This window comes from Suncus etruscus, chromosome 11 (genome assembly GCF_024139225.1).
Source record: "Suncus etruscus isolate mSunEtr1 chromosome 11, mSunEtr1.pri.cur, whole genome shotgun sequence".
In the NCBI taxonomy this organism is placed as follows: domain Eukaryota; kingdom Metazoa; phylum Chordata; class Mammalia; order Eulipotyphla; family Soricidae; genus Suncus; species Suncus etruscus.
The window spans coordinates 38,977,465-39,001,279 of NC_064858.1; the positions used below are offsets into that span (position 1 = coordinate 38,977,465).

The window sequence follows — 23,815 nt, forward strand, 5'->3', positions numbered from 1 at the left end:
TCTCTCCTCAGGTCTAGTATATTCTTGTTGGGTTTCAGTCTGGTTGACCTATCCAGTGTTGACAAAGCCGTGTTGAGGTCCCCCACAATTATTGTGTTGTTATTGATATTATTTTTTAGATTTGTCAACAGTTGTATTAAATATTTTGCTGGCCCCTCATTCGGTGCATATATGTTTAGGAGAGTTATTTTTTCCTGCTCTACATACCCCTTGATTAATATAAAATGTCCATCTTTGTCCCTTACCACCTTCCTGAGTATAAAGTTTGCATTATCTGATATTAGTATGGCCACTCCAGCTTTTTATGGGTGTTGTTTGCTTGGATAATTTTTCTCCAGCCTTTTATTTTGAGTCTATGTTTGTTCTGACTATTCACGTGCGTTTCTTGTAGGCAGCAGAAGGTTGGATTGAGTTTTTTGATCCATTTAGCCACTCTGTGTCTCTTGACGGTGCATTTAGTCCATTGACATTGAAAGAAAGAATTGTCCTGGGATTTAATTCCATCTTTATATCGAAATTTGGTGTGTCTCTTGGTTAGTCTTGTCTTAAATTAGGTCTTTCAGTTTTTCTCTTAATACTGGTTTTGAGTCTGTAAAGTTTCTGAGCTGCTTTTTGTCTGTGAAACCATGTATTCTTCCGTCAAATCGGAAAGTGAGTTTTGCTGGGTATAGTATTCTGGGTGAAGCATTCATTTCATTCAGTCTTGTCACAATATCCCACCACTGCTTTCTGGCATTGAGTGTTTCTGGTGACAGGTCTGCTGTAAATCTCAAGGACGCTTGCTTGAACGTAATTTCCCCTTTTGATCTTGCTGTTTTCAGAATTCTGTCTCTATCTGTGGGATTTGTCATTGTGACTAGGATGTGTCTTGGGGTGTTTTTTCTGGGGTCTCTTTTGTTTGGTACTCTTCGAGCATGTAGGATTTGATCACCTATATTCTTTAGCTCTGGAAGTTTCTCTTTAATGATGTTCTTGACCATTGATTCTTCCTGGGAATTTTCTTCCTGGGTCTCTGGGACTCCAATGATTCTTAAGTTGTTTCTGTTGATCTATCATAGACTTCTACTTTCATCTGTTCCCATTCTTTGACTAATTTTTCCGTTGTCTGCTCATTTGCTTTAAGTTTTTTGTCCAATCTCTCCTGCTGTATGGAATTGTTATGTATCTCATCTTCCACAGCACCAAGTCTATTCTCAGCTTCTGATACCCTGTCCCAGAGCTTATCCATTTTGTTATTCACTTCGTTTACTGACTTTTTCAGGCCTGTTAATTGATATGTTATTTCAGTTTGGAGTTTTGTGATTTCTGTCTTCATATTTTTTTGGTTCTTATTAGTGTTCTGTTCTACTCGATTCATGGTTTCTTTGAGTTCTTTGAACATATTCAATATTGCTAGTCTAAAGTCCTTATCTGAGAGGTTGATTAGTTGGTTGGCCATTATCTGGTCATCAGAATTGTCCTCTTCATTCTCTATGTCTGATGCTGGCCTGCGTTGTTTCCCCATTGTCACACTTGTATTTTGGGTTTTTCTACGTGTTGTGGTGGTATTCATTGGCTATATGATGTAGGCAGCACACTTCTCTGGCTCCGCCCTTTCTGAATGGGCTGACTTGTCTCTAAGGGAGGGGAGTCCTCCGTGGGTGAAGCCTCACACTGGATCAAATCTTAGGCCCAAGCATTCAACGGAGAAGACAGTCCGAAGAGGAATGCTTGCTTCTGTGTTATAGCTCAGTTCTTAGTGTGATTTTTTCTTCTTGTTACGATGGTGTTCTTTTCTTAGAAAGAGCGCACGGCCGCGTAGCGAAGCGGAGCGTCCGTGCTCTGCTGGAGCGTCTTTTGCCCCACTCCCAAGAGTTTCACGCAAGAGGACAGTAGAGAAACATTTACAAGGAGCACTCACAGTTGGGCTCCACTGGGCAGGTGCAGATTCGTGGCTTTTCCCTGCCTGATGTCCCAAACAGGGCAGCTGGCTTCTGCGAAAGCCCGCCGGTTTTCACGTTCTGGAGACCCGCCCTCCTATTCATTTATCCTCTTTTATTTCTTAAAGGAGTATTTTATAGTATTCTTTATTTAGGTCTTTCACCTCTTTAGTTCAGTGGACTTGAAGGTACTTTTTTTTTTTTAATTTTAATTTTATTGAAACCCATTGTGATTTACAAAGTCCTTTATAGCTGGGTTTTACATATACAATGAATCAGGGCTAATATCAACTCCAATGTCCCTTCATTAATATTGCCCAAGTACATCCCATTCAAATTTGTCTTGCCTCCTAGCCTGCCAGTATAACAGGCACATTTTAAATTTAGACTGTTAAAGTTTGCGTCTCTTGGTTCCATTGTTGTTGCCTTTGGTTAGGATATTAGTTCTGTCCTTTTTTTTTTAACACTATCAATATACCCGAGATCTCTTAGTCCTGGCCCCATTTTTTCTGATTTCTGTTTCTTCTCTTCCACTCTGTTTTTCTTTTCCTTCTCACTGTACTCTGGAGCCAAGGGTGTTAGATACAACTCCCATTTACACCATTGCATTTCTTCATGCATATTTATTCTAAGTATCACACATAAGTGATATCATTCTGTATTTATCATTTTTCTATCTTACTTTATTTAACATAATATCTTCTGGTTATATCCATTTCACAATTTCATGATTGCATGATTCCTTACAGCTATGTAGTATTCCATTGTATGTATGCATGTATATACTATATATGTATGCATATATATGACTATATATATTGTATGTATGCATATATATACTATATATGTATGCATATATATGAATATATATATGACTATATATTGTATGTATGCATATATATACTATATATGTATGCATATATATATGAATATATATGCATACATATATATATATGAATGCTTTTCTGTCCAAAAGAGGGATTAATGGGTCATATGGCAGCTCAATTTTGAGATTACTGAGAACACATACACTTTTCCATAGGGGTTGGACTAGGCAGCACTCCCACCAACAGTGAATATGAGTACCTTTCTCACCATATCCTGCCACCAGAGATTGTTTCCAGTATTTCTGATACATACCATCCTCACTGGTGTAAAATGATAGCTTATTGTCATCTGATTTGGATTTCCCTAATGATAATTGATTATGAACATTTTTTTCATGTGTCTGTTGGTCATATGTTGGTTTTTCTCAGAGAAGTATCTGTTCATTTCCTCTTTAAATTTTTGATATGGTTTTTAGGTTTTGTGGAGTTATCCTTTGTGAGTACTTTTTTTATTGTAAGAATTTATTCAAGAGACAAAATTGATTAACATATTGAGGTGAACTAACATAACATAATATAGTAACTAACATATAATATAATATAATTAATATAATATAATAATACATGTAAGTCAAAGAACATTTCTGATTAAAACACAATTTTTATCATAATGGCTTACATTATTAGAGGCATTTTTAATTTATTTTTTTCACAAATCTTACACAGTGATATTTAAGGTACACAGTGACAATAAACGAAGGCCTTTCCATCACCAGTGTTGTCCTCCCTTCATCCCTGTTCCCAAGCATATATCCCTTATCTCCCTCCTTTATCCCCCAGAATGCTAGTGTAACTAAAAGCATATATGCAGTTCGAGATATTTTTACTAGTGGTTTCTTAAAGGTTTAGAGTCAAAGGAGCACTGTAAAAACAATGTTAGAGTGGCAATTATCGTTTGCATGGGCCCACCAAAGTATGGGGGTCATGGAAAGGAAAAACTTTGACCTAATTAAAAGGAGACCCTATCCCTGAAATTTCATGACATAAGACCATACCTAGGCTCCAGGCAAACTAGTTTGTCCAATCCTGGTCATTATCTGTAGTGCCCATACAGTTATATTTTTCACAGTCTCTGTTGTTGGTATCATGTTTCTGTACTGAAGATCCTGGAATCTGTATATCCTACATTGAAGTCAGGATGGTGTGGAGTGGCGTCTAATTTCAACTCACAAGAAGGGCAATGCAGAAAGCCCTGTCCAGTACGCAGGTCGTCGTCGTCGTTGTTGTTGTTTAAATCTTCTCAGTGTTAAGGGAAGACTCTTTTGAGTAAATCGATGTCAGAGCAGCAGTAGGGTCTTCCCTGATAGAGGATTGCTTCCAGGTGATGTCATAGACAACTTTGGATATTTCGTAGATGGCTTCCCTGGTTCAGTGGTGACTGGAAAATGCCCAAACCTCTGAGGCCTGTGCCAGGTCATCATGTCAATGTTCAGGGTGTAAGGTTCTATTGCAACACAAGATTTGTGTGTTCCTATCTCTATTAGATAGGAACTTATTTGTATGTATAGTATTTTCCATTTTAATGTGCCCATGCAAACAAGAAATAATGCCAACTAGCGTTATTGATGCATAAGGGGGCCGCCAGAAAAAGTCCAACAATCCCCGTGACCTAGTTCAAACATAAACATTAAACTGAGGGACTCTTTCCCTTTGTGAGTATTTTTATATTCTAGATATCAAACCTTTATTTGATGTGTTGAGTGCAAAAATTTCTGTCATTCAGTTACCTGTCTTCTAATTTTAGCCCATGCTTCTTTTGATCTATAGATTTTTTTTTAGTTTGATGTAGTACCATTTATTTATGCTTAATGCTATAGCTCTTGACAATGTCATCCTATCATCTTTGAGTTCTTTGAGCATCTTCCATATTGCTTGTCTAAAGTCCTTATCTGAGAGGTTGATTAGTTGGATAGTCATTATCTGGTCATCAGAATTGTCATCTTCATTCTTTATGTCTGATGCTGGCCTGCGTTGTTTCCCCATTGTCACACTTGTATTGTGGGTTTTTCTACGTGTTGTGGTGGTATTCATTGGCTAAATGATGTACGTAGCCACACTCCTCTGGCTCCACCCTTTCTGGGTGGGTCGACTTGCCTCCAAGGGAGGGGAGTCCTCCGTGGATGAAGCCTCTCACAGGATCAAATCTTAAGCCTGAGCATGCAGCAGAGAAGACAGTACCGAGAGAAATCCTGGGCTTCAGTGATCCCGCACAGTTCTTAGTGTGATTTTTTCTTCTTGTTGCAATGGTGTTCTTTCCTTAGAAAGAGCGCACGGCCGTGTAGCGAAGTGGAGCTAAGTGCTCTTCTGGAGCCTCTTTTTGGCCCACTCCCAAGAGTTTCACTCGACAGGACAGGAGACAGACACACACAGGCAGCACTCACAATTTTTCACAGTCGGGGCCACACTGGACAGGCGTAGTTTCCAATGTCATCCTATCATCAAAGATTTCTTTAGGGTCTAATTCTTGGAGTATTCTGTCTATGTTTTAAGTTCTTCAAGTAATTTAGGAACGATGGCCATTTTTATGATATTGATTCTTCTAATCCATAAGCATAGAATGTTCTTCCATAGAATAATTGATTTTCTGAGGCACAAATGTAAATGGAATTGTTTTTGGTGTTTTTTGGGGGAGGGCACATCCAGCAACTCTCAGGGTTTACTCCTGGTTCTGCACTCAGAAATCATTTTTGGAAGGCTCAGGGACCATATGGGATCAAAGTGAATCCATTTCACATAGGTCTCATGCAAGGAGACTGCTGTGTTATTGCTTGGGCTCCAGGATTGTTTTCTGATGTCACTGTCTTCCCTTTCACCTTTGTATATAGAAAAGGCATGGATTTTTGTGTATTAATTTTGTAGCCTGACACTTTACTATACAAATATATTGTTTAGAGAAGTATTTTGCTAGTCTTTATGATCTTGTAAGTATAATTTCATATCATTTGCAAACAGTGAGAGCTTGACTTCTTCATTTCCTATATGGATGTCCTGAATATCGTTTTCTTGCCTAATTCCCATGACAAGTATTTATAGTACTATATTGTACAAGAAGATACAATCCTGTCTTGTGCCAAGTCTTAGAGCAAAGGCTATTAGTTTTTCCCTCATGAGCATAATGTTTGCCGTAAGTTATGTCATAAATGGCCTTAATAATGTTGAAAAGAGAGTTGATACAATTTCTATCCTCTTGATTTTATGAGGTATGTTTTAGGACCTAGAATGTGGTCATCTTGGAGAATGTTTCATATGTATGAGAGAACAATATCTATTCAGCATTTTGGTGTTGTCATTCATATATTTAACAACTAATACCCTCTCTTTCATATCTTCATTCTAAGCCAGTATAATCTTATTAAGTTTTAGCCTGGCTGATCTATTAAAAGGTAACAGGGCAGTATTGAAGCTCCCACTGTTATAGTGTTCTTATTGATATCTTTCTTCAAGTCTATTAACAGTTGCCTTAATTATTTTGCTGGCCCCTCTAATAGTAGTATGGTCAACCTAGCTTGTTTTCTTTTTTTTTTTTTGAGAAATTTTTATTTTTATTTTTACCACAGTGGATTAAGAATCTTTCACAGTAATATTTTAGGTACATAGCGACTTTGAATCAGGGGTATTCCCACCACAAATGTTGTTCTCCCTTCACCCCTGTTCCCATGATGCATCCCATATTCCCTTCCTTGGTCCCCCAGGCTGCTAGTATGAGTGGTCCCCTTTGTATCTACCTTGTTATAGATTGGGTATCGATTCTGTTGTCATTGGCTTTGGATTTGGTGCTTAAGTCTGATCATGTTTTATTTCTACTTGATGTTCATACAACTGTTTTGTCTTGGTACCACCCATTATTTCCCTCCAATTTGGAAGGTAAAACAAGATGGTTCAAGTTATGTGGTTCTGATAGAAGGAAAGAAGAAAGAAAGGGGGGGGGGCAAAAATCAACAAGCGAAAAATGGGAGGAGTCCTTCTAGAGGATATACATATCAATTTAAGAGAAGAAAAGAAAGAAAAACATAATAGGAATACAAAAAATAAAATTAAAAAAAACCGGAAAAGCACCACAGCAATAAGCAACACAACAATACAGACAACAACCAAACAATAACCATGGTCCTGAGATAAAAACAAGACAAAGCACAAAACAAACAAACAAACAAAAAACCCAAAACAAGCAACAACAATAACAAAAAATTAATTTGTGCTTCTTTTATTTTGGATAGGCACAGTAAATATTGGGGAGATTAGAAAGGGAGTTCCCTTGGCCTAAAAGATACAGGATTTCTCCACCCTTAAAGTATACTGTCATGGGAATAACCACAGGCTCCGTACATGCTCTTATTTTCTCCCCTATGTCCTTTTGTGATATCTGGGAACTTTCCGCTCAGTCATGGATGAAAAAATCAGGCCCCTGTAACTAGAGACCTTGGTATTTTCACAGTTCATACATAATATGAAGCCTAGGGTGGAGTCTTTCTTTATGGTTCTAGAAGTTCTGTTCCATCACTGTTGTTTTAATCAGTTTTCTGTTTTTGGTGATCTTGGTTTTTGTACCACCCTAGGGCAAAGCCTAGGATATAGTCTTTCATTATGTTTCCAGGAGTTCTGCTCAATTGCAGTTGCCTCAGTCAGGCCTCTGGAATTAGAGATCTTGGTTGTTGTACACGTCATAGGCCAAAGCCTAGACTAGGATTTTGTTTTTTGCTTTTTGTTTTTTATTGGTCCCAGGATAGGTTCTGCTAAGTCATAGTTGTCAAGTCAGTTTTCTGAAGTTAGCAATCCTGACTTTTGCACAGATCAAGGATGATGTGTCTTCTGATTTCATCTTATTGTTAGGTGGTGAGATAAGACAACCTGCTCTTAGACCAGGTTGTTGCCATTTCCTCATTGTCAGGATGTCTTATCAAATCTGGCACTTGTTGGTGTCAGAGTTGTGTTAAGAATGTCCCAGAGGGAGTTTGGTTCCTGGAGCTGTTGCAGAGAACTGTGTCAGTTCTATATCTGAGATCTAGGATTCTGAGTTGGATGGTTGCTGTCTAATCACATGGAGTCTAAGTTGAGACCACATGACATATGTTCAAGGTGGGAGGTGCCCCTGTATTGTAAAATGTATGAGTTCTTATCCCTAGTAGATAAGAACCTGTTTCTATACATAAAATTTCCCCATTCTTATTATATTGCTGGTGAATTTGGGGGTGAGAGGTCAAACTCCATCATCTCTGTGCCCTAGTTTTGACTTGACCTTTAATTCCAGGTAGAACTTTTTCTTGTAGTTTTTTGTACCAAGCAGAATCAAAACAGATGAAGTTAAAGAGAAGAAAGCTAAAACAAGAATATATATGTATATATATGAAAAAGTAAATAAATAGTGAATTTTAAAAAAGTAATTAATAGAACAAAGGGATTCAGGAGACTACCTTACATTTGGGGATAAACAGGTTAAGAGGTAATGTTATAGAGGTCTTAAACATATAAAGGAAATATAGGCTTCCTCATTGTCTTTTGAGATATTCTTGTGGGGAATGGAATCCAGGGCACATTTCACCACACATCTTGGTCTACACCCTAGGTTTTTTAAAGGAGTTGTTTGCTTGAAGGATCATCTTTAACCTTTGACTTTGAGTCTGAGTTTTCTCTATCTACTCAGATATTTTTCTTCCAGGCAGAAAAATATTGGATTCAATTGTTTGATTCATTTTGCCACTCTATATCTCTTAACTGGTGCATTGAAGTTGAGAGAGATGATCGCCGTAGGATTTTGTGTGATCTTTTAGTAGGAGTTTGGAGTGTTTATTGGGTCAGCTTTGCCAGAGTAGATACTTCAGTTCTTTTAAGGTTGGGTTTGAGTCTGTAAATTTTCTGAGATGCTGGTTATCTGTGAAGCTATGTTTCCTTCCTTCAAATGTAAATGAAAGTCTGGTTCTGTTTTCATGGCAAGGCATTCATTTCATAACGTTTTTTCACTATATTCCACTACTGCCTTTGGGCCTGGATGCTTGTGATAAGCTTGCTGTAAATCTTAAGGATGCTTTTTTATATATAATTTCCCTTTTAGATCTTGCTGCTTTCAGTCTTTGATCTTTATCTGTGGTTTTCATCATTGTGACTAGAATGTGTGGTAGGGTGTTTTTATTGGAATTTCTTTTAGGTGGTACCCTTTGGACATCCAGTATGTGGGTGTGTGTGTATGTATGTGTATATATATATATATATGTATGTATGTATATATGTATATATATAAAGTCTAAGCTAATGTAAATTGCTTGTATTTTTCAATTGAGAAAACTGGAAATGGGAAAATAGATTATGGATATTATCATTATGGAGTGAAATTATAAAGTTGGAATAAGTTAAATGCATGGAAAAAGTTCAATGTTATTTCTTACTTTTTTAGAACTGGAGTTAATTGGACATGGATCATGTGAAATCTCAACTACCTTAAGCAAATTAAAATTTACTAAAATTGACTCACATTATAGACGTGGACTTCCTTTCTTTGGGCAGGTAAAATATCTTTAAATCTATAAATAATAATTGGGGATATATCTTAAGAAAATTAATGTTCAAATTGCAAAATAAAAATTAAGAGCACTAGGGCCAGAGCGGTGGGGTAAGATGGACTATGGTTCAATCCCCTGGTATCCCATATGGTCCCCCAAGCCAGGAGCAATTTCTGAGTGCATAGCCAGGAGTAACCCTGAGCATCACCAGATGTAGCCAAAAAAAACAAACAAAAAAATTAAGAACAAATATTTGTGTAGTTTAAGAAACTACAGAAATGTTGAAAATTTAGAAAAGCAAAAACCATTATTCAAATCTATAAAAATGAAAGCTTTCATTAATTCTGTCACAAATCTCATAATGCTTTCTCCTGTGTGACTTGGTTTAAAACTAGGTAACATACAGGAAGTGAAAGAGAGAAAACGTGTAAAAATGGTCTTCATGAGAATGTATGAGGAAAATGGAGAGCCTGTCTAGAGTACAGGCGGGGGTCGGCTGGGGTGAAGGGAGACTTGGGACATTGGTGATGGGAATGTTGCACTGGTGATGGGTGGTGTTCTTTACATGACTGAAACCCAAACACAATCATGTATGTAATTAAGGTGTTTAAATAAATTATAAAAAAAAGACAAAAAAAATGGTCTTCAGTTTCCTGCAAAAACTATTGAATGAATAGAAGCAACTTAAACTGAAAAATCGGAAAAACTTTATATTATAAAAATCTGAGAGTTCATAAATAAACTTTTGTAGTTCTCCAATTGAATGCTCAGGAGATAGAATTCTAAAAGACAAGAATTATAGGTTAGAACATAAAAAACACCTTATTTTTATATTTTATAGTCTAATAACCAAGAGGTTATAAACAAATAGGACTTGGAAATGTTGTTGCTGCATAGTATAACCAACTATGACTTTCATATTTTTAGGTTCTTTTAGTTGATGAGAAGGACCAGCCAATGCCCAATAAAACTGTGAATGTAGTTTGGAATATGGCAAAACAGTCCCAACAATACACTACTAATGATCATGGCATCGTGGACATTTCCATTGATACCACAAATCTCACATCTCCTCCCTTAGATATAATGGTAAGTTAAAACATTTGCTGGGAATAAAAGGACTGAAATAACTAGGACTACATAATGGAAAGCACATAATTCTAGGGATAAAAAGGAAAGTAGGGGCCAGAGCAGTTAGGTGTCTGCCTTGCTGACACTAGCCTAGGATGGATGACAGTTCAATCCCCTGGCATCCCATATGGTCCCCCAAGCCAGGAGCAATTTCTGAGTGCATAGCTAGGAGTAACCACTGAGCATCACTGGATGTGGTCCAAAAAGAAAGAAAAGAAAGAAAGAAAGAAAGAAAGAAAGAAAGAAAGAAAGAAAGAAAGAAAGAAAGAAAGAAAGAAAGAAAGAAAGAAAGAAAGAAAGAAAGAAAGAAAGAAAGAAAGAAAGAAAGAAAGAAAGAAAGAAAGAAAGAAGAAAGAAAGGAAGAAAGAAGAAAGAAGAAGGAGAAGGAAGGAAGAAGAGAAAGGAAGAAAGAAAGAAAAAAGAAAGGAAGAAAGAAAGAAAGAAAGGGAAGAAAGGAAAGAAAGAAAAAGAAGAAAGAAAGAAAAGAAAGAAAAGAAAGAAGAAAGAGAAAAGAAAGAGAAAGAAAAGAAAGAAAGAAAGAAAGAAAGAAAGAAAGAAAGAAGATAGAATACTCTAGAAATAATAACATAACTTAAATTCTCTACTAGAAAACTTTTACTTTAGATAGATATTTATGTACCATGAGAGAGTTCCAGAAGATGGAACAGATATCTAAGTATTCCCCTGAAAAACTTTATTGATAATTACATTTGGCTCTGTTTTTATTTTTATTGTACTTTTGTTTTTGTTTTGTTTTGACTATATTGTTCTATTGCAATTTGTAGCCATAGGGTACAAAAACAAAAAAAATTGACTTTAATTATTGTAAAATACATCTTATTCATAGTATAATATTGTGAATAAAGTACATATGGATTAACTTAGTTTAAATTTACATACATGTATGGGTAAGCCATGTATAGACGTCACTTTATTTGAGAAAGCAGACTATAATGATAAATGCAATAAGCATAATGCATATAAAATCTTCAGTAAGTGATGGGTTTGTAGAGAAATAGTCTCCTAAAGCCTTTATTCTTTCCATTAGGTTACTTACAAAACTATGAATGAATATTGTCTTAGTTCGATGTGGCTTGAAGAAAATCATGTAAAGGCTCAACACTTTGCAAATGGTATTTTCTCACCAAGCAATAGTTTTATTCACCTTGAACCCATCACTGATACTCTGACCTGTGGGCAAACTCAGCAGATCCAGGTTCACTATATGCTAAATAAACAGATTCTGAAGAATGAAAAAGAGTTAACCTTCTATTATTTGGTAAGAATAAAAGTCACTATAGTTCTTTGTAATTTTAAAGATTTTCAAAAGATTGAGTTGCTCAGTAATGACTTCATATGATAACAATATATAAATAGATTATATTTTACTGTCTAAAGATTCTCCTTAACAAATTATTACTGATTTAATTTTTTATTTATTTTATGATCTCTAATATAATTTTTATGCTTTTTCTGAGTACCAAGGGAAAACTATTTAAGAGGAAAGAAGTTTAGGGCAAATGCCTTTTTAAGCTTTTCACTTAACGGGCTAGCTGAATAAGAATATCAATCAAACACTAGAAAAATAAACTGAAGCTCAAAGACAGTGGAGAAAAAGTTGTTCACAGTGATGGTAGTAATTGTATAATAGCATTGAGAGTTTAAAACAATATTATGAAAACTGTTGCAAGCCACATTGCTTCAAAAAATAGGGAGAAGGAACTTATTCAATAGGAAATTTAAAATAGAAGCATTCTTCTGAGATATTTCAATTTTGATCACTGAGATGTAAAATTGAAGTGAAAATGTAGCATTGTGTATCATATAATTTACAAAGCTTATGGCTGGTATTATTTTATTTATAAAAATATAATAAAGTACATTTATAAGAATATTTTAAATTGGTATAATATTTAAAATGTAAACTATTTAAGCCAGTCACACAGGTAAATAATTTGAAGATGAAAATTACATTGGTAAAAATCTCTATAGAACATTAAATCGTATATTCTATAAAATACCAGCAATAAGATTTATTGCTTTCTAGTTTCTAACTTTACCTGTAAAGAAAAATTCACCCAACACCTGAATATTGTACATATTATTTATACCTACTTCACAGAGTTATACTGATTAAATAAAATTAAATTGTTCACTTTAGTATCTGGTACATAGAAATCATTTCAGTAGGATATTTAAATTAGTCAACAAATGAGAGTGATCACATACATTTTACATCCACTTTCATTACCTAATTCTTCACATATAATAGATGCTTAAAATAATTTGTTGAAAGGATACCCCAAAATAAAATATTGGTATTCAAGATAAATAGCAAATATTAAAGTAGTAATTCACTATAAAGGTATATAATTGTTATTTAAGTTATGAAAGTAACATAAGGAAAAATATTTGAAATGATTTTTAGTGATCAAAAGCACTTAGGATTATAATGGTAGGATTATATATTGTAAGAATAATATAGGTTTAATATCTGACACTTAAAAAGATTATGTATATATTATTATATATCTTCTGTTTTTAGATCAAAGCGAAGGGCATTATCTCCCAATCAGGATTGCATGTGTTGTCCATTAAAAAAGGGAACAGTAAGTGTGTCCAGGATTTTATATTTGTTCTCTCACAGTAATAAACCCTGAACATTTTTAACGATGTGAATTATTTGTCCATTTAGAAAATGGTTTTCATCTTTTTGAAAACCAAAGATGAAAAAGCTGGTTAAAAATTAAGGGCATATGAACGGTACCCAATCTACATCAAGCTGTACATGGGGGAACAGTTGCACTAGCATTACGGGGGTGTAGATGAGGGGGAAGTGGGATGCATGCTGGGAACATGGGTGGAGGGAGGACAACACTGACTGTATGAATGCCCTTCATTCATTATTACTATGTGTCCTATATATTACTGTAAAAGATTTGTAATTCACTTTGCCCACAATAAAAAGGGGGGGGGATATGGGCCAGAGCAATAGCACAGTGGTAGGGCCTTTGCCTTGCATGCAGCTGATCCAGGACAGACCTTGGTTCGATCCCCAGGCGTCCCATAGGGTCTCCTGAGCCAGAATTGATTTCTTTTTTTTGTTTGTTTTTGTTTTTGTTTTTTTTGTTTTTTGGACCACACCATGCGATGCTCAGGGGTTACTCCTGGCTGTCTGCTCAGAAATAGCTCCTGGCAGGCACGGGGGACCATATGGGACACTGGGATTCGAACCAACCACCTTTGGTCCTGGATCGGCTGCTTGCAAGGCAAACACCACTGTGCTATCTCCCAGGCCCCAGAATTGATTTCTAAGAGCATAGCCAGGAGTAGCCCCTGAGTGTCACAGGGTGTGCCCCTCCCCTAAGAAAGCAAAATAATAATAATGCTATAGGCAGTTCTAATTTTTATTAACTCTATATTAAGTTTTATTCTAAAATAAAGTATGCCTATTTAATAGGCATTTTCAAATGCAAAAATTATTGAAAAGTACAGAAAATCACCAAAGAAAAAAATTATGATGTAATAACTATATATAATTTCCTATTGTATGTTTAGCAAATGTTTTTATTTAAATTATCTAGAATTATTATGCAGTTCTGTATAAAAGAATTTTCAGTAAATTAATATCAAAGTGTCAACAGGAACTCCATTCTTTTTGGAGCTCCGTTTCTTTGCCTTTTCCATTTCCTAAAGACATTCTGCATTCCTTGGTTCTTTTTTTTTTTTTTTTTTTTTTTTGGTTTCTCGGGCCACACCCGTTTGATGCTCAGGGGTTACTCCTGGCTACGCGCTCAGAAATTGCCCCTGGCTTGGGGGGAACCATATGGGACGCCGGGGGATCGAACCGTGGTCCTTTCCTTGGCTAGCGCTTGCAAGGCAGACACTTTACTTCTAGCGCCACCTCGCCGGCCCCCATTCCTTGGTTCTTGACCTTCAAATGTCTCTCATGTCCCTGAACCTAGAGCTTCATACATGCAAGGCAAGTGCACTTACTGAACTAAACTACATCATCAATATATAATCTCCTCTTTTAAAGATAATTGTGAAGGGATACTATCCAACCTGATCCATCCCCAGCTCTCTGTGACACCTGAGAATAGCTGGACATATCCATGGAAGCCCACAGAGAATCGCTGTGTATGGCACAACTGGCCCTGAGCACTGCAGGGTCCTACTGGGGGTCTCTAGTACTGCAGAGTCTGAGTAGTTCTGTATAGATAGGCCACCCTCACTAAACTGCAGATCAGGTTGACTGAATATCACAAGGGAGAGTTCAAAGGCACCACTTTGAAGACCCTGACAACAATAATGGTAATTGTGTCTACATTGGACATACTTTTATAATCCAGGTTAACTTTATACTTCAAGGTCATCAGTATAATTACATCTACAAAGCCCTTTTCTTTATAGAGAAAAAAATTGCAAGATTTTTATATTCACATGATGTCTTTGAGGTACTATTACCCTTCTTACTATAGACTGCTCAGAATCATATCTGTTCTATATGCAGAATGTATTTAAACCATCACAACACTCTGGAAAGTCTCAATCGGGCATATTATTAACTCAAATCCAAATTTCAATATTTCATCAGCTCAAAGTCACAAATGTTATCAATAGAATCAGTAATTGAGTACTTGCAAGTCCATAAGTATAATTAAGCCTAAAATAAATATACAAATCAGTTATAAAAATATTGAAATCCAAATGAGCATATGTTAAACGTCAATTAATCGATTAATTAATCACCTTATAGAATTTTTCAAAGAAATAATTCTCCAAAAGTTTATATTTTTGTTCCCTAAAGTTTAGTCTCCATTCACAAAATTGCACTTTTTTTATAATGAAGAAAATATGTATTTTAAGTTGTTTTATCAGTTTATTACTTGCTTATAGAACTTGATGAATCCAATATTTTTCTTCATTTTAAATTTTCTTTTCCTTTCAGCTAGCATAGTTTTCTTTTATGTAATTTTTTCAAAAACCTTGTGAATCTCCTGTGTCACAGTGACATACTCTATTAACAAAGAAAATTCTCCATAGGTTTTCCTGAATAATTTATTCTTTTTTTAAAACTTTTGCTGGGATAATTAAGAGTCATATACAAATCCGCCAAAGACTCTATTGTGATGAAATATTCTTATATTTTAATGTTTTCAAAATATTAGCAAATGGCTGTCCACTTATACTGGCTTTTTCACAAGCACAGTTTCCTAAAAGTAAGTCAACTATTTTGTATTTTTGAAGTTTAGAGAAGCTAAAATTTTCCAAATTACCAAATTTCCAAATTTTCCAAATTTCTCTTTTTAGATGAAGAATTATCCTTCTAAATTCTCATTAATTTATTTTGGGGTGGCATACCTGGAGGTGCTCAAGGGTTACTTCTGGCTCTGCACTTAGAAATAACTCATGGTGGGCTCAGGGGACCATATGGGATGCTACAGATTGAACCTGGTCAACTATATATCAGCCTCATGTGAAGCAAACTTCCTACACACTTTGCTATCGCTCCAGTTTCATAATTTCTATCATTTTACAATAAGGAAAAAAGAAAAAAGTAATCTTTAGTATTTTACTCAGCAATGACACCAGCAAGAACTAAATAAAATTGAGAACCCATCCCTTGCACTAACCTGTATGTATTCTTGAACTTGATTTTCCAGTGAAAGGGATATTTCCCTTCTCCATTCAAGTGGGTTCAGACATTGCTCCTGAGGCAAACTTGCTTATATATGCTATTTTACCTGATGGAGAAATGATTGCAGATACTCTGAAACTTGAGATTGAAAAATGTTTTGCCAATAAGGTAAGTTTAGGTTCAGTATGCTTATTTGCTTATTTATCTCAGTTTGGAAGTATGGAAGAAAAAGAAAATTTAAATTCCTTCTACATACAAAGACTGTCATTGATTGCCCCCAAATTACCTCCAAAATACCTCCAATGGAAGGATTGGTGGTATTCCTTAAGATTCTAATAACACAGTCTAAATCAGGTGACTAAGTACATCCTTTAAGTATTTTGTTGTTGTTTTTCTTTTCTTTTTTTTTTTTTTGAAGATAGCTTTTTTTTTATTTAAACACCTTAATTACATACATGATTGTGTTTGGGTTTCAGTCATGTAAAGAACACCACCCATTTCCAGTGCAACATTCCCATACCAGTGTCCCAAATCTCCCTCCTTTCCACCAGACCCCTGCCTGTACTCTAGATAGGCTTTCTATTTCCTTCGTACATTCTCTTTATTAGGATAGTTCAAAACGAAGTTATTTCTCTAATTAAACTCATCCCTGTTTGCGGTGAGCTTCATGAGGTGAGCTGTAACTTCCAGCTCTTTTCTCTTTTGTGTCTGAAAGTTATTATTGCAAGAATGTCGTTCATTTTTCGTAAAACTCATAGATGAGTGAGACCATTCTGCATATCTCTCTCTCTCTCTCTCTCTCTCTCTCTCTCTCTCTCTCTCTCTCTCTCTGACGTATTTCACTCAGCATAATAGATTCCATGTACATCCATGTATAGGAAAATTTCATGACTTCATCTCTCCTGACACCTGCATAATATTCCATTGTGTATATGTACCAGTTTCTTTAGCCATTCATTTGTTGAAGGGTATCTTGGCTGTTTCCAGAGTCTTGCTATGATAAATAGTGCTGCAATGAATGTAGGTGTAAGGAAGGGATTTTTGTATTGTATTTTTGTGTTTCTAGGATATATTCCTAGGAGTGGTATAGCTGGGTCGTACGGGAGCTCGGTTTCCAGTTTTTGGAGGAATCTCCATATTGCTTTCCATAAAGGTTGAACTAGAAGGCATTCCCAACAGCAGTGGATAAGAGTTCATTTCTCTCCACATCCCCGCCAACACAGCTTGTTCTCACACTTTGTGATGTGTGCCAATCTCTGGGGTGTGAGATGGTACCTCGTAGTTCTTTTGATTTGCATCTCCCTGATGATTAGTGATGTGGAGCATTTTTTCATGTGTGTTTTGGCCATTGTCAAAGTGTCTGCCCATTTCTTCTCCCCATTTTTTGATGGGATTCGATGTTTTTTTCTTGTAAATTTCTGTCAGTAACTTGTATATTTTGGAGAATTGCCCCTTGTCAGATGGGTATTGGGAGAATGGTTTCTCCCACTCAATGGGGGGCTCTTGTATCCTGGGCGCTATTTTTTTTTGAGGTGCAGAAGCTTCTCAGTTTAATATATTCCCATCTGTTAATCTCTGCTTTCACTTGCTTGGAGAGTGCAGTTTCCTCCTTGAAGATGCCTTTAGTCTCAATGTCCTGGAGTGTTTTACCTATGTGTTGTTCTATATATCTTATGGTTTAGGGTCTGATATCGAGGTCCTTCATCCATTTAGATTTAACCTTCGTACATGATGTTAGCTGGGGGTCTAAGTTCAGTTTTTTGCAAGTGGCTAGCCAGTTGTGCCAACACCACTTGTTGAAGAGGCTTTCTATGCTCCATTTAGGATTTTTTGCTCCTTTATCAAAAATTAGGTGATTGTATGTCTGGGGAACAGTCTCTGAGTATTCAAGCCTATTCCACTGATCTGAGGGCCTGTCTTTATTCCAATACCATGCTGTTTTGATAACTATTGCTTTGTAGTAGAGTTTAAAGTTGGGGAAAGTAATTCCTCCCATATTCCTTTTCCCAATGATTGTTTTAGCTATTCTAGGGTGTATATTGTTCCAAATGAATTTCAAAAGTGCCTGATCCACTTTTTGAAGAATGTCATGGATATCTTTAGAGGGATCGCATTAAATCTGTACAATGCTTTGGGGGAGCATTGCCATTTTGATGATGTTAATCCTGCCAATCCATGAGCAGGGTATGTGCTTCCATTTCTGCATGTTCTCTCTTATTTCTTGGAGCAGAGTTTTATAGTTTTCTCCGTATAGGTCCTTCACATTTTTAGTCAAGTTGATTCCAAGATATTTGAGTTTGTGTGGCACTATTGTGAATGGGGTTGTTTTCTTAATGTCCATTTCTTCCTTATTACTATTGGTGTATAGAAAGGCCATTGATTTTTTTGTTTTAATTTTGTAGCCTGCCACCTTGCTATATGAGTCTTTTGTTTCTAGAAGTTTTTTTTTGTAGAGACTTTAGGGTTTTCTAGGTAGAGTATCATGTCATCTGCAAACAGCGAGAGATTGACTTCCTTTCCTATCTGGATTCACTTGATATCTTTTTCTTGCCTAATTGCTATAGCAAGTACTTCCAGTGCTATGTTGAATAGGAGTGGTGAGAGAGGACAGCCTTGTCTTGTGCCAGAATTTAGAGGAAAGGCTTTTAGTTTTTCTCCATTGGGGATAATATTTGCCACTGGCTTGTGGTAGATGGCCTTATCTATATTGAGAAAGGTTCCTTCCATTCCCATCTTCTGAGAGTTTTGATCAAGAATGGGTGTTGGACCTTATCAAATGCTTTCTCTGCATCTATTGATATGATCATGTGGTTTTTATTTTTCTTGTTCTTGATGTTGTGTATTATGTTGATAGATTTACGGATGTTAAACCATCCTTGCATTCCTGGGATGAAACATACTTGATTGTAATGGATGATCTTAATGAGGCATTGAATCCTATTTGCCAGGATTTTGTTGAGGATCTTTGCATCTGTATTCATCAGCGAAATTGGTCTGTAATTTTCTTTTTTTGTAGCATCTCTGTCTGGTTTTGGTATCAAGGTGATGTTGGCTTCATAAAAGCTATTTGGAAGTGTTTCCATTTGTTCAATTTCATGAAAGAGTTTTGCCAGGATTGGTAGTAGTTCCTCTTGGAAAGTTTGAAATAATTCATTAGTGAATCCATCTGGGCCTGGGCTTTTGGTTTTGGGCAGACGTTTAATTAGCATTTTAATTTCATCAATAGTGATGGGGGTGTTTAGATATGCTATATCCTCTTCCTTCAACCGTGGAAGATTATAAGAGTTCAAGAATTTATCCATTTCTTCCAGGTTCTCATTTTTAGTGGCATAGAGTTTCTCAAAGTAGTTTCTGATTACCCTTTGAATCTCTGCCATATCAGTAGTGATTTCTCCTTTATCATTCCTAATACAAGTTATCAAGTTTCTCTCTCTCTCTTTCTTTGTAAGGTTTGCCAGTGGTCTATCAATCTTGTTTATTTTTTCAAAGAACCAACTTCTGCGTTCGTTGATCTTTCAAATTGTTTTTTGGGTTTTCACTTCGTTGATTTCTGTTCTCAGCTTTATTTCCTTTTGTCTCCCTATTTTTGGGTCCTTTTGTTGAGCTCTTTCTAGTTCTATTAGCTGTGTCATTAAGCTACTCAGGTAAGCCCCTTCTTCCTTCCTGATGTGTGCTTGCAAAGCTATAAATTTTCCTCTCAGTACTGCTTTTGCTGTGTCCCATAAGTTCTGATAGTTTGTTTCTTCATTATCATTTGTTTCCAGGAATCTTTTGATTTCCTCCTTGATTTCATCTAGGACCCACTGGTTATTCAGTATGAGGCTGTTTAACTTTCAGGTGTTAAATTTCTTCTTCTGTGTCCCTTTGTAATTCACAAATCATTTCAGAGCCTTGTGGTCAGCGAAGGTAGTCTGCAAAATTTCTATCCTCTTGATCTTATGGAGGTATGTTTTATGTGCCAGTATGTAGTCTATCCTGGAGAATGTCCCATGTACATTGGAGAAGAATGTGTTTCCAGGTTTCTGGGGATGGAGTGTCCTATATATATCCACTAGGCCTCTTTCTTCCATTTCTCTCCTCAGGTCTAGTATATTCTTGTTGGGTTTCAGTCTGGTTGACCTATCCAGTGTTGACCAAGCCGTGTTGAGGTCCCCCACAATTATTGTGTTGTTATTGATATTATTTTTCAGATTTGTCAACAGTTGTATTAAATATTTTGCTGGACCCTCATTCGGTGCATATATGTTTAGGAGAGTGATTTCTTCCTGCTGTACATACCCCTTGATTAATATAAAATGTTCATCTTTGTCCCTTACCACCTTCCTGAGTATAAAGTTTGCATTATCTGATATTAGTATGGCCACTCCAGCTTTTTTATGGGTGTTGTTTGCTTGGATAATTTTTCTCCAGCCTTTTATTTTGAGTCTATGTTTGTTCTGACTGTTCAGGTGCATTTCTTGTAGGCAGCAGAAGGTTGGATTGAGTTTTTGGATCCATTTAGCCACTCTGTGTCTCTTAACTGGTGCATTTAGTCCATTGACATTTCGAGCAACAATTGTCCTGGGATTTAATGCCATCTTTATATCGAAATTTGGTGTGTCTTTTGGTTAGTCTTGTCTTAAATTAGGTCTTTCAGTTTTTCTCTTAATACTGGTTTTGTGTCTGTAAAGTTTCTGAGCTGTTTTTTGTTTGTGAAACCATGTATTCTTCTGTCAAACCGGAGAGTAAGTTTTGCTGGTACAGTATTCTAGGTGAAGCATTCATTTCATTCAGTCTTGTCACAATATCCCACCACTGCTTTCTGACCTTGAGTGTTTTTGGTGACAGGTCTGCTGTAAATCTCAAGGATGCTCCCTTGAATGTAATTTCTCTTTTTCATCTTGCTGTTTTCAGAATTCTGTCTCTATCTGTGGGATTTGTCATTGTGACTAGGATGTGTCTTGGAGTATTTTTTCTGGGGTCTCTTTTGGTTGGTACTCTTTGAGCATACAGGATTTGATCACATGATTCTTTAGCTCTGGAATTTTCTCTTTAATGATGTTCTTGACCGTTGATTCTTCCTGGAAATTTTCTTCCTGGGTCTCTGGGACTCCAATGATTCTTAAGTTTTTTCTGTTGAGCTTATCATAGACTTCTGTTTTCATCTGTTCCCATTCTTTGGCTAATTTTTCCATTGTCTGTTCATTTGCTTTAAGTTTTTTTTCCTATCTCTCCTGCTGTATGGAATTATTATTTATCTCATCTTCCACAGCACCAGTTCTATTCTCAGCTTCTGTTACCCTGTCCCAGAGCTTATCCATTTTGTCATTCACTTCGTTTACTGATTTTTTCAGGCCTGTTAGTTGACATGTTATTTCAGTTTGGAGTGTTGTGATTTCTGTTTTTATATTTTCTTGGTTTTTGTTAGTGTTCTGTTCAACTCGGTCCATGGTTTCTTTAAGTTCTTTGAGCATCTTTCATATTACTTGTCTAAAGTCTTTATCTGAGAGGTTGATTAGTTGGTTGTTCATTATCTGGTCATCAGAATTGTCATCTTCATTCTTTATGTCTGATGCGGGCCTGCGTTGTTTCCCCATTGTCACACTTGTATTGTGGGTTTTTCTATCTGTTTTGGGGGTATTCATTGTCTAAAAGATGTACGCAGCCACATTCCTCTGGCTCCACCCTTTCAGGGTGGGTCAAATTGCCTCCAAGGGAGGGGAGTCCTCCTTAGATGAAGCCTCTCACAGGATCAAATCTTAGGCCTGAGCACGCAGCAGGGAAGACAGTCCGGAGAGAAATGCTGGGCTTCAGTGATCCAGCACAGTTCTTAGTGTGATTTTTTCTTCTTGTTGCGATGTTGTTCTTTCCTTAGAAAGAGTGCATGGCCCACTCCCAAGAGTTTCATGTGACAGGACAGGAGACAGACACACAGGCAGCACTCACAATTTTTCACAGTAGGGCTCCATTGGGCAAGCATAGTTTCATAGATTTTCCCAGCCTGACGTCAAAAACAGGGACCTGGCTTCTGCAAAGTACTGCTTATAGCCAGTTTTCACATTATGAAGGAGTTCCTTGGCATTCCTGCCCTAGAATGAGCTTCTGGGAGAGCAAGTGTTCTGGAGCCTCTTTTCGGCCCACTCCGAAGAGTTTCACGCGACAGGACAGGAGACAGACACACACAGGCAGCACTCACAATTTTTCACAATCGGGCCCCACTGGGCAGGCATAGTTTCGTAGATTTTCCCTTCTCTTAACTTTCTATTTAAAATGATAATTCACAAACATTTTACTTTATTTTTCTAGCATGCTCTTAACAGACATGCAGATGTTCCAACAAAAACCAATGATTTATCTTGAGTTTAAATTCAGTTCGGTAGTACAAAACAGGAATATATGCAGTTATCCTGATTTGTATATATAGCTTAGATACTAATAATGACTGCAACAAAATCTAACAAGTGTTTATTTTATCTTTAAAGAATAGATAGCTGAAATAAGAAGCCTACTGAAATATAAACAAGTCTTTTTCCAATAAAATTTTTAAATTTTATTTTTACTATCCTTGTGTAAATTTTATTGTCATTCACTAAAAAAATCTCTAGTCACCATCCACTATAGACCTATTGATCTCCTCTATCTGTTTTCTACACCATTTCCCACTAATAAACACAAGTTTGTTACCAGAATCATTTCTGTTTGGTTTGTTTGTTTGCTTTGTTTCTTCATACTACTCAGGTTTGTAAAATCAGAGGTATTTGTCTTCTCCTGAAGCTACTATACTTACATTAATCTGCTCAAGGCACATCTATATTGTCATGCTAGTAAGATTTCATATTTGTTATTGGCTAAATAACATATCATAAGTGTATTTTTGTATATTATGTATCATACATAATATATATGTATAATTTATATACATTATGTGTTTATATAACTATATATTACATATAATGGTACATATACATACATATAAATAATGATACACATACATATATATGATTGAATAAAGACATGTAATGACTCTGATTAGATAAACACATCCTTTCGATTAAATAATAGCCACTGGGAACAACACTCATGATATGTAAGGCTTTGGATTGTTCTTCTATCTTGAGTATTGTGAATAATGCTGCAATGAAAATAAAGTGTCTATGCTCTATTTACTTTCTTTTTGGCAGTAGTCTGGCGGTAAACATGAGAAATATCTGAACAACGTAAAACTACTTAGACACTAAAGTTTAATAACAAAGTAAAATACTTTTGAGCATATCATTACTTGGATGTAGAAATAAGTTATGGAGGGACCGGAGTGGTGGTGCAGCTGTAGGACATTTGCCTTGCATGCAGCTGACCTAGGACAGACAAAGTTCTATCCCCAGCATCCCATATAGTCCCCCTGAGACAGGAGAGATTTCTGAGCGCATAGCAAGAAGTAACCCCTGAGCGTAGCCGGGTGTGGCCTAAAAGAACAACAAAAAAAAAATGAAAAAGAAAAGACAAGAAAGAAAGAAGTTATGGAAATAATAACACTAATGAATATTGATGGTAGTATTTAGATAAACTATTTTCAAAGTCTCCATAAGAGTTAGTTAGAAGAGATTCATTGAACTTAAAAATTATGGATCCTGTAGTGAAATATTCAGCCTCCTCCTCCTCTCCTTTTTTATTCGTTTGTTTTTGGGTCATACCTGCTGGCACTCAGGGTTACTCCTGAAACACATCTACGATCATGTTTGTAATCATGGTGCTTAAATAAAAAAT

The 23,815-nt window shown here is 36.2% G+C and overlaps 1 protein-coding gene across 1 annotated transcript in view; it reads left to right on the forward strand.

Moving 5' to 3' along the window:
- The window catches only part of LOC126022278 (pregnancy zone protein-like), a 74,624-nt gene that overhangs the window by 17,268 nt on the left and 33,541 nt on the right, over positions 1–23,815 (forward strand). The window contains 5 exon segments of the mRNA XM_049783142.1: positions 9,195–9,304; positions 10,228–10,389; positions 11,480–11,710; positions 12,977–13,040; positions 16,098–16,240. Coding sequence (XP_049639099.1) covers positions 9,195–9,304; positions 10,228–10,389; positions 11,480–11,710; positions 12,977–13,040; positions 16,098–16,240 — 710 coding nt within the window.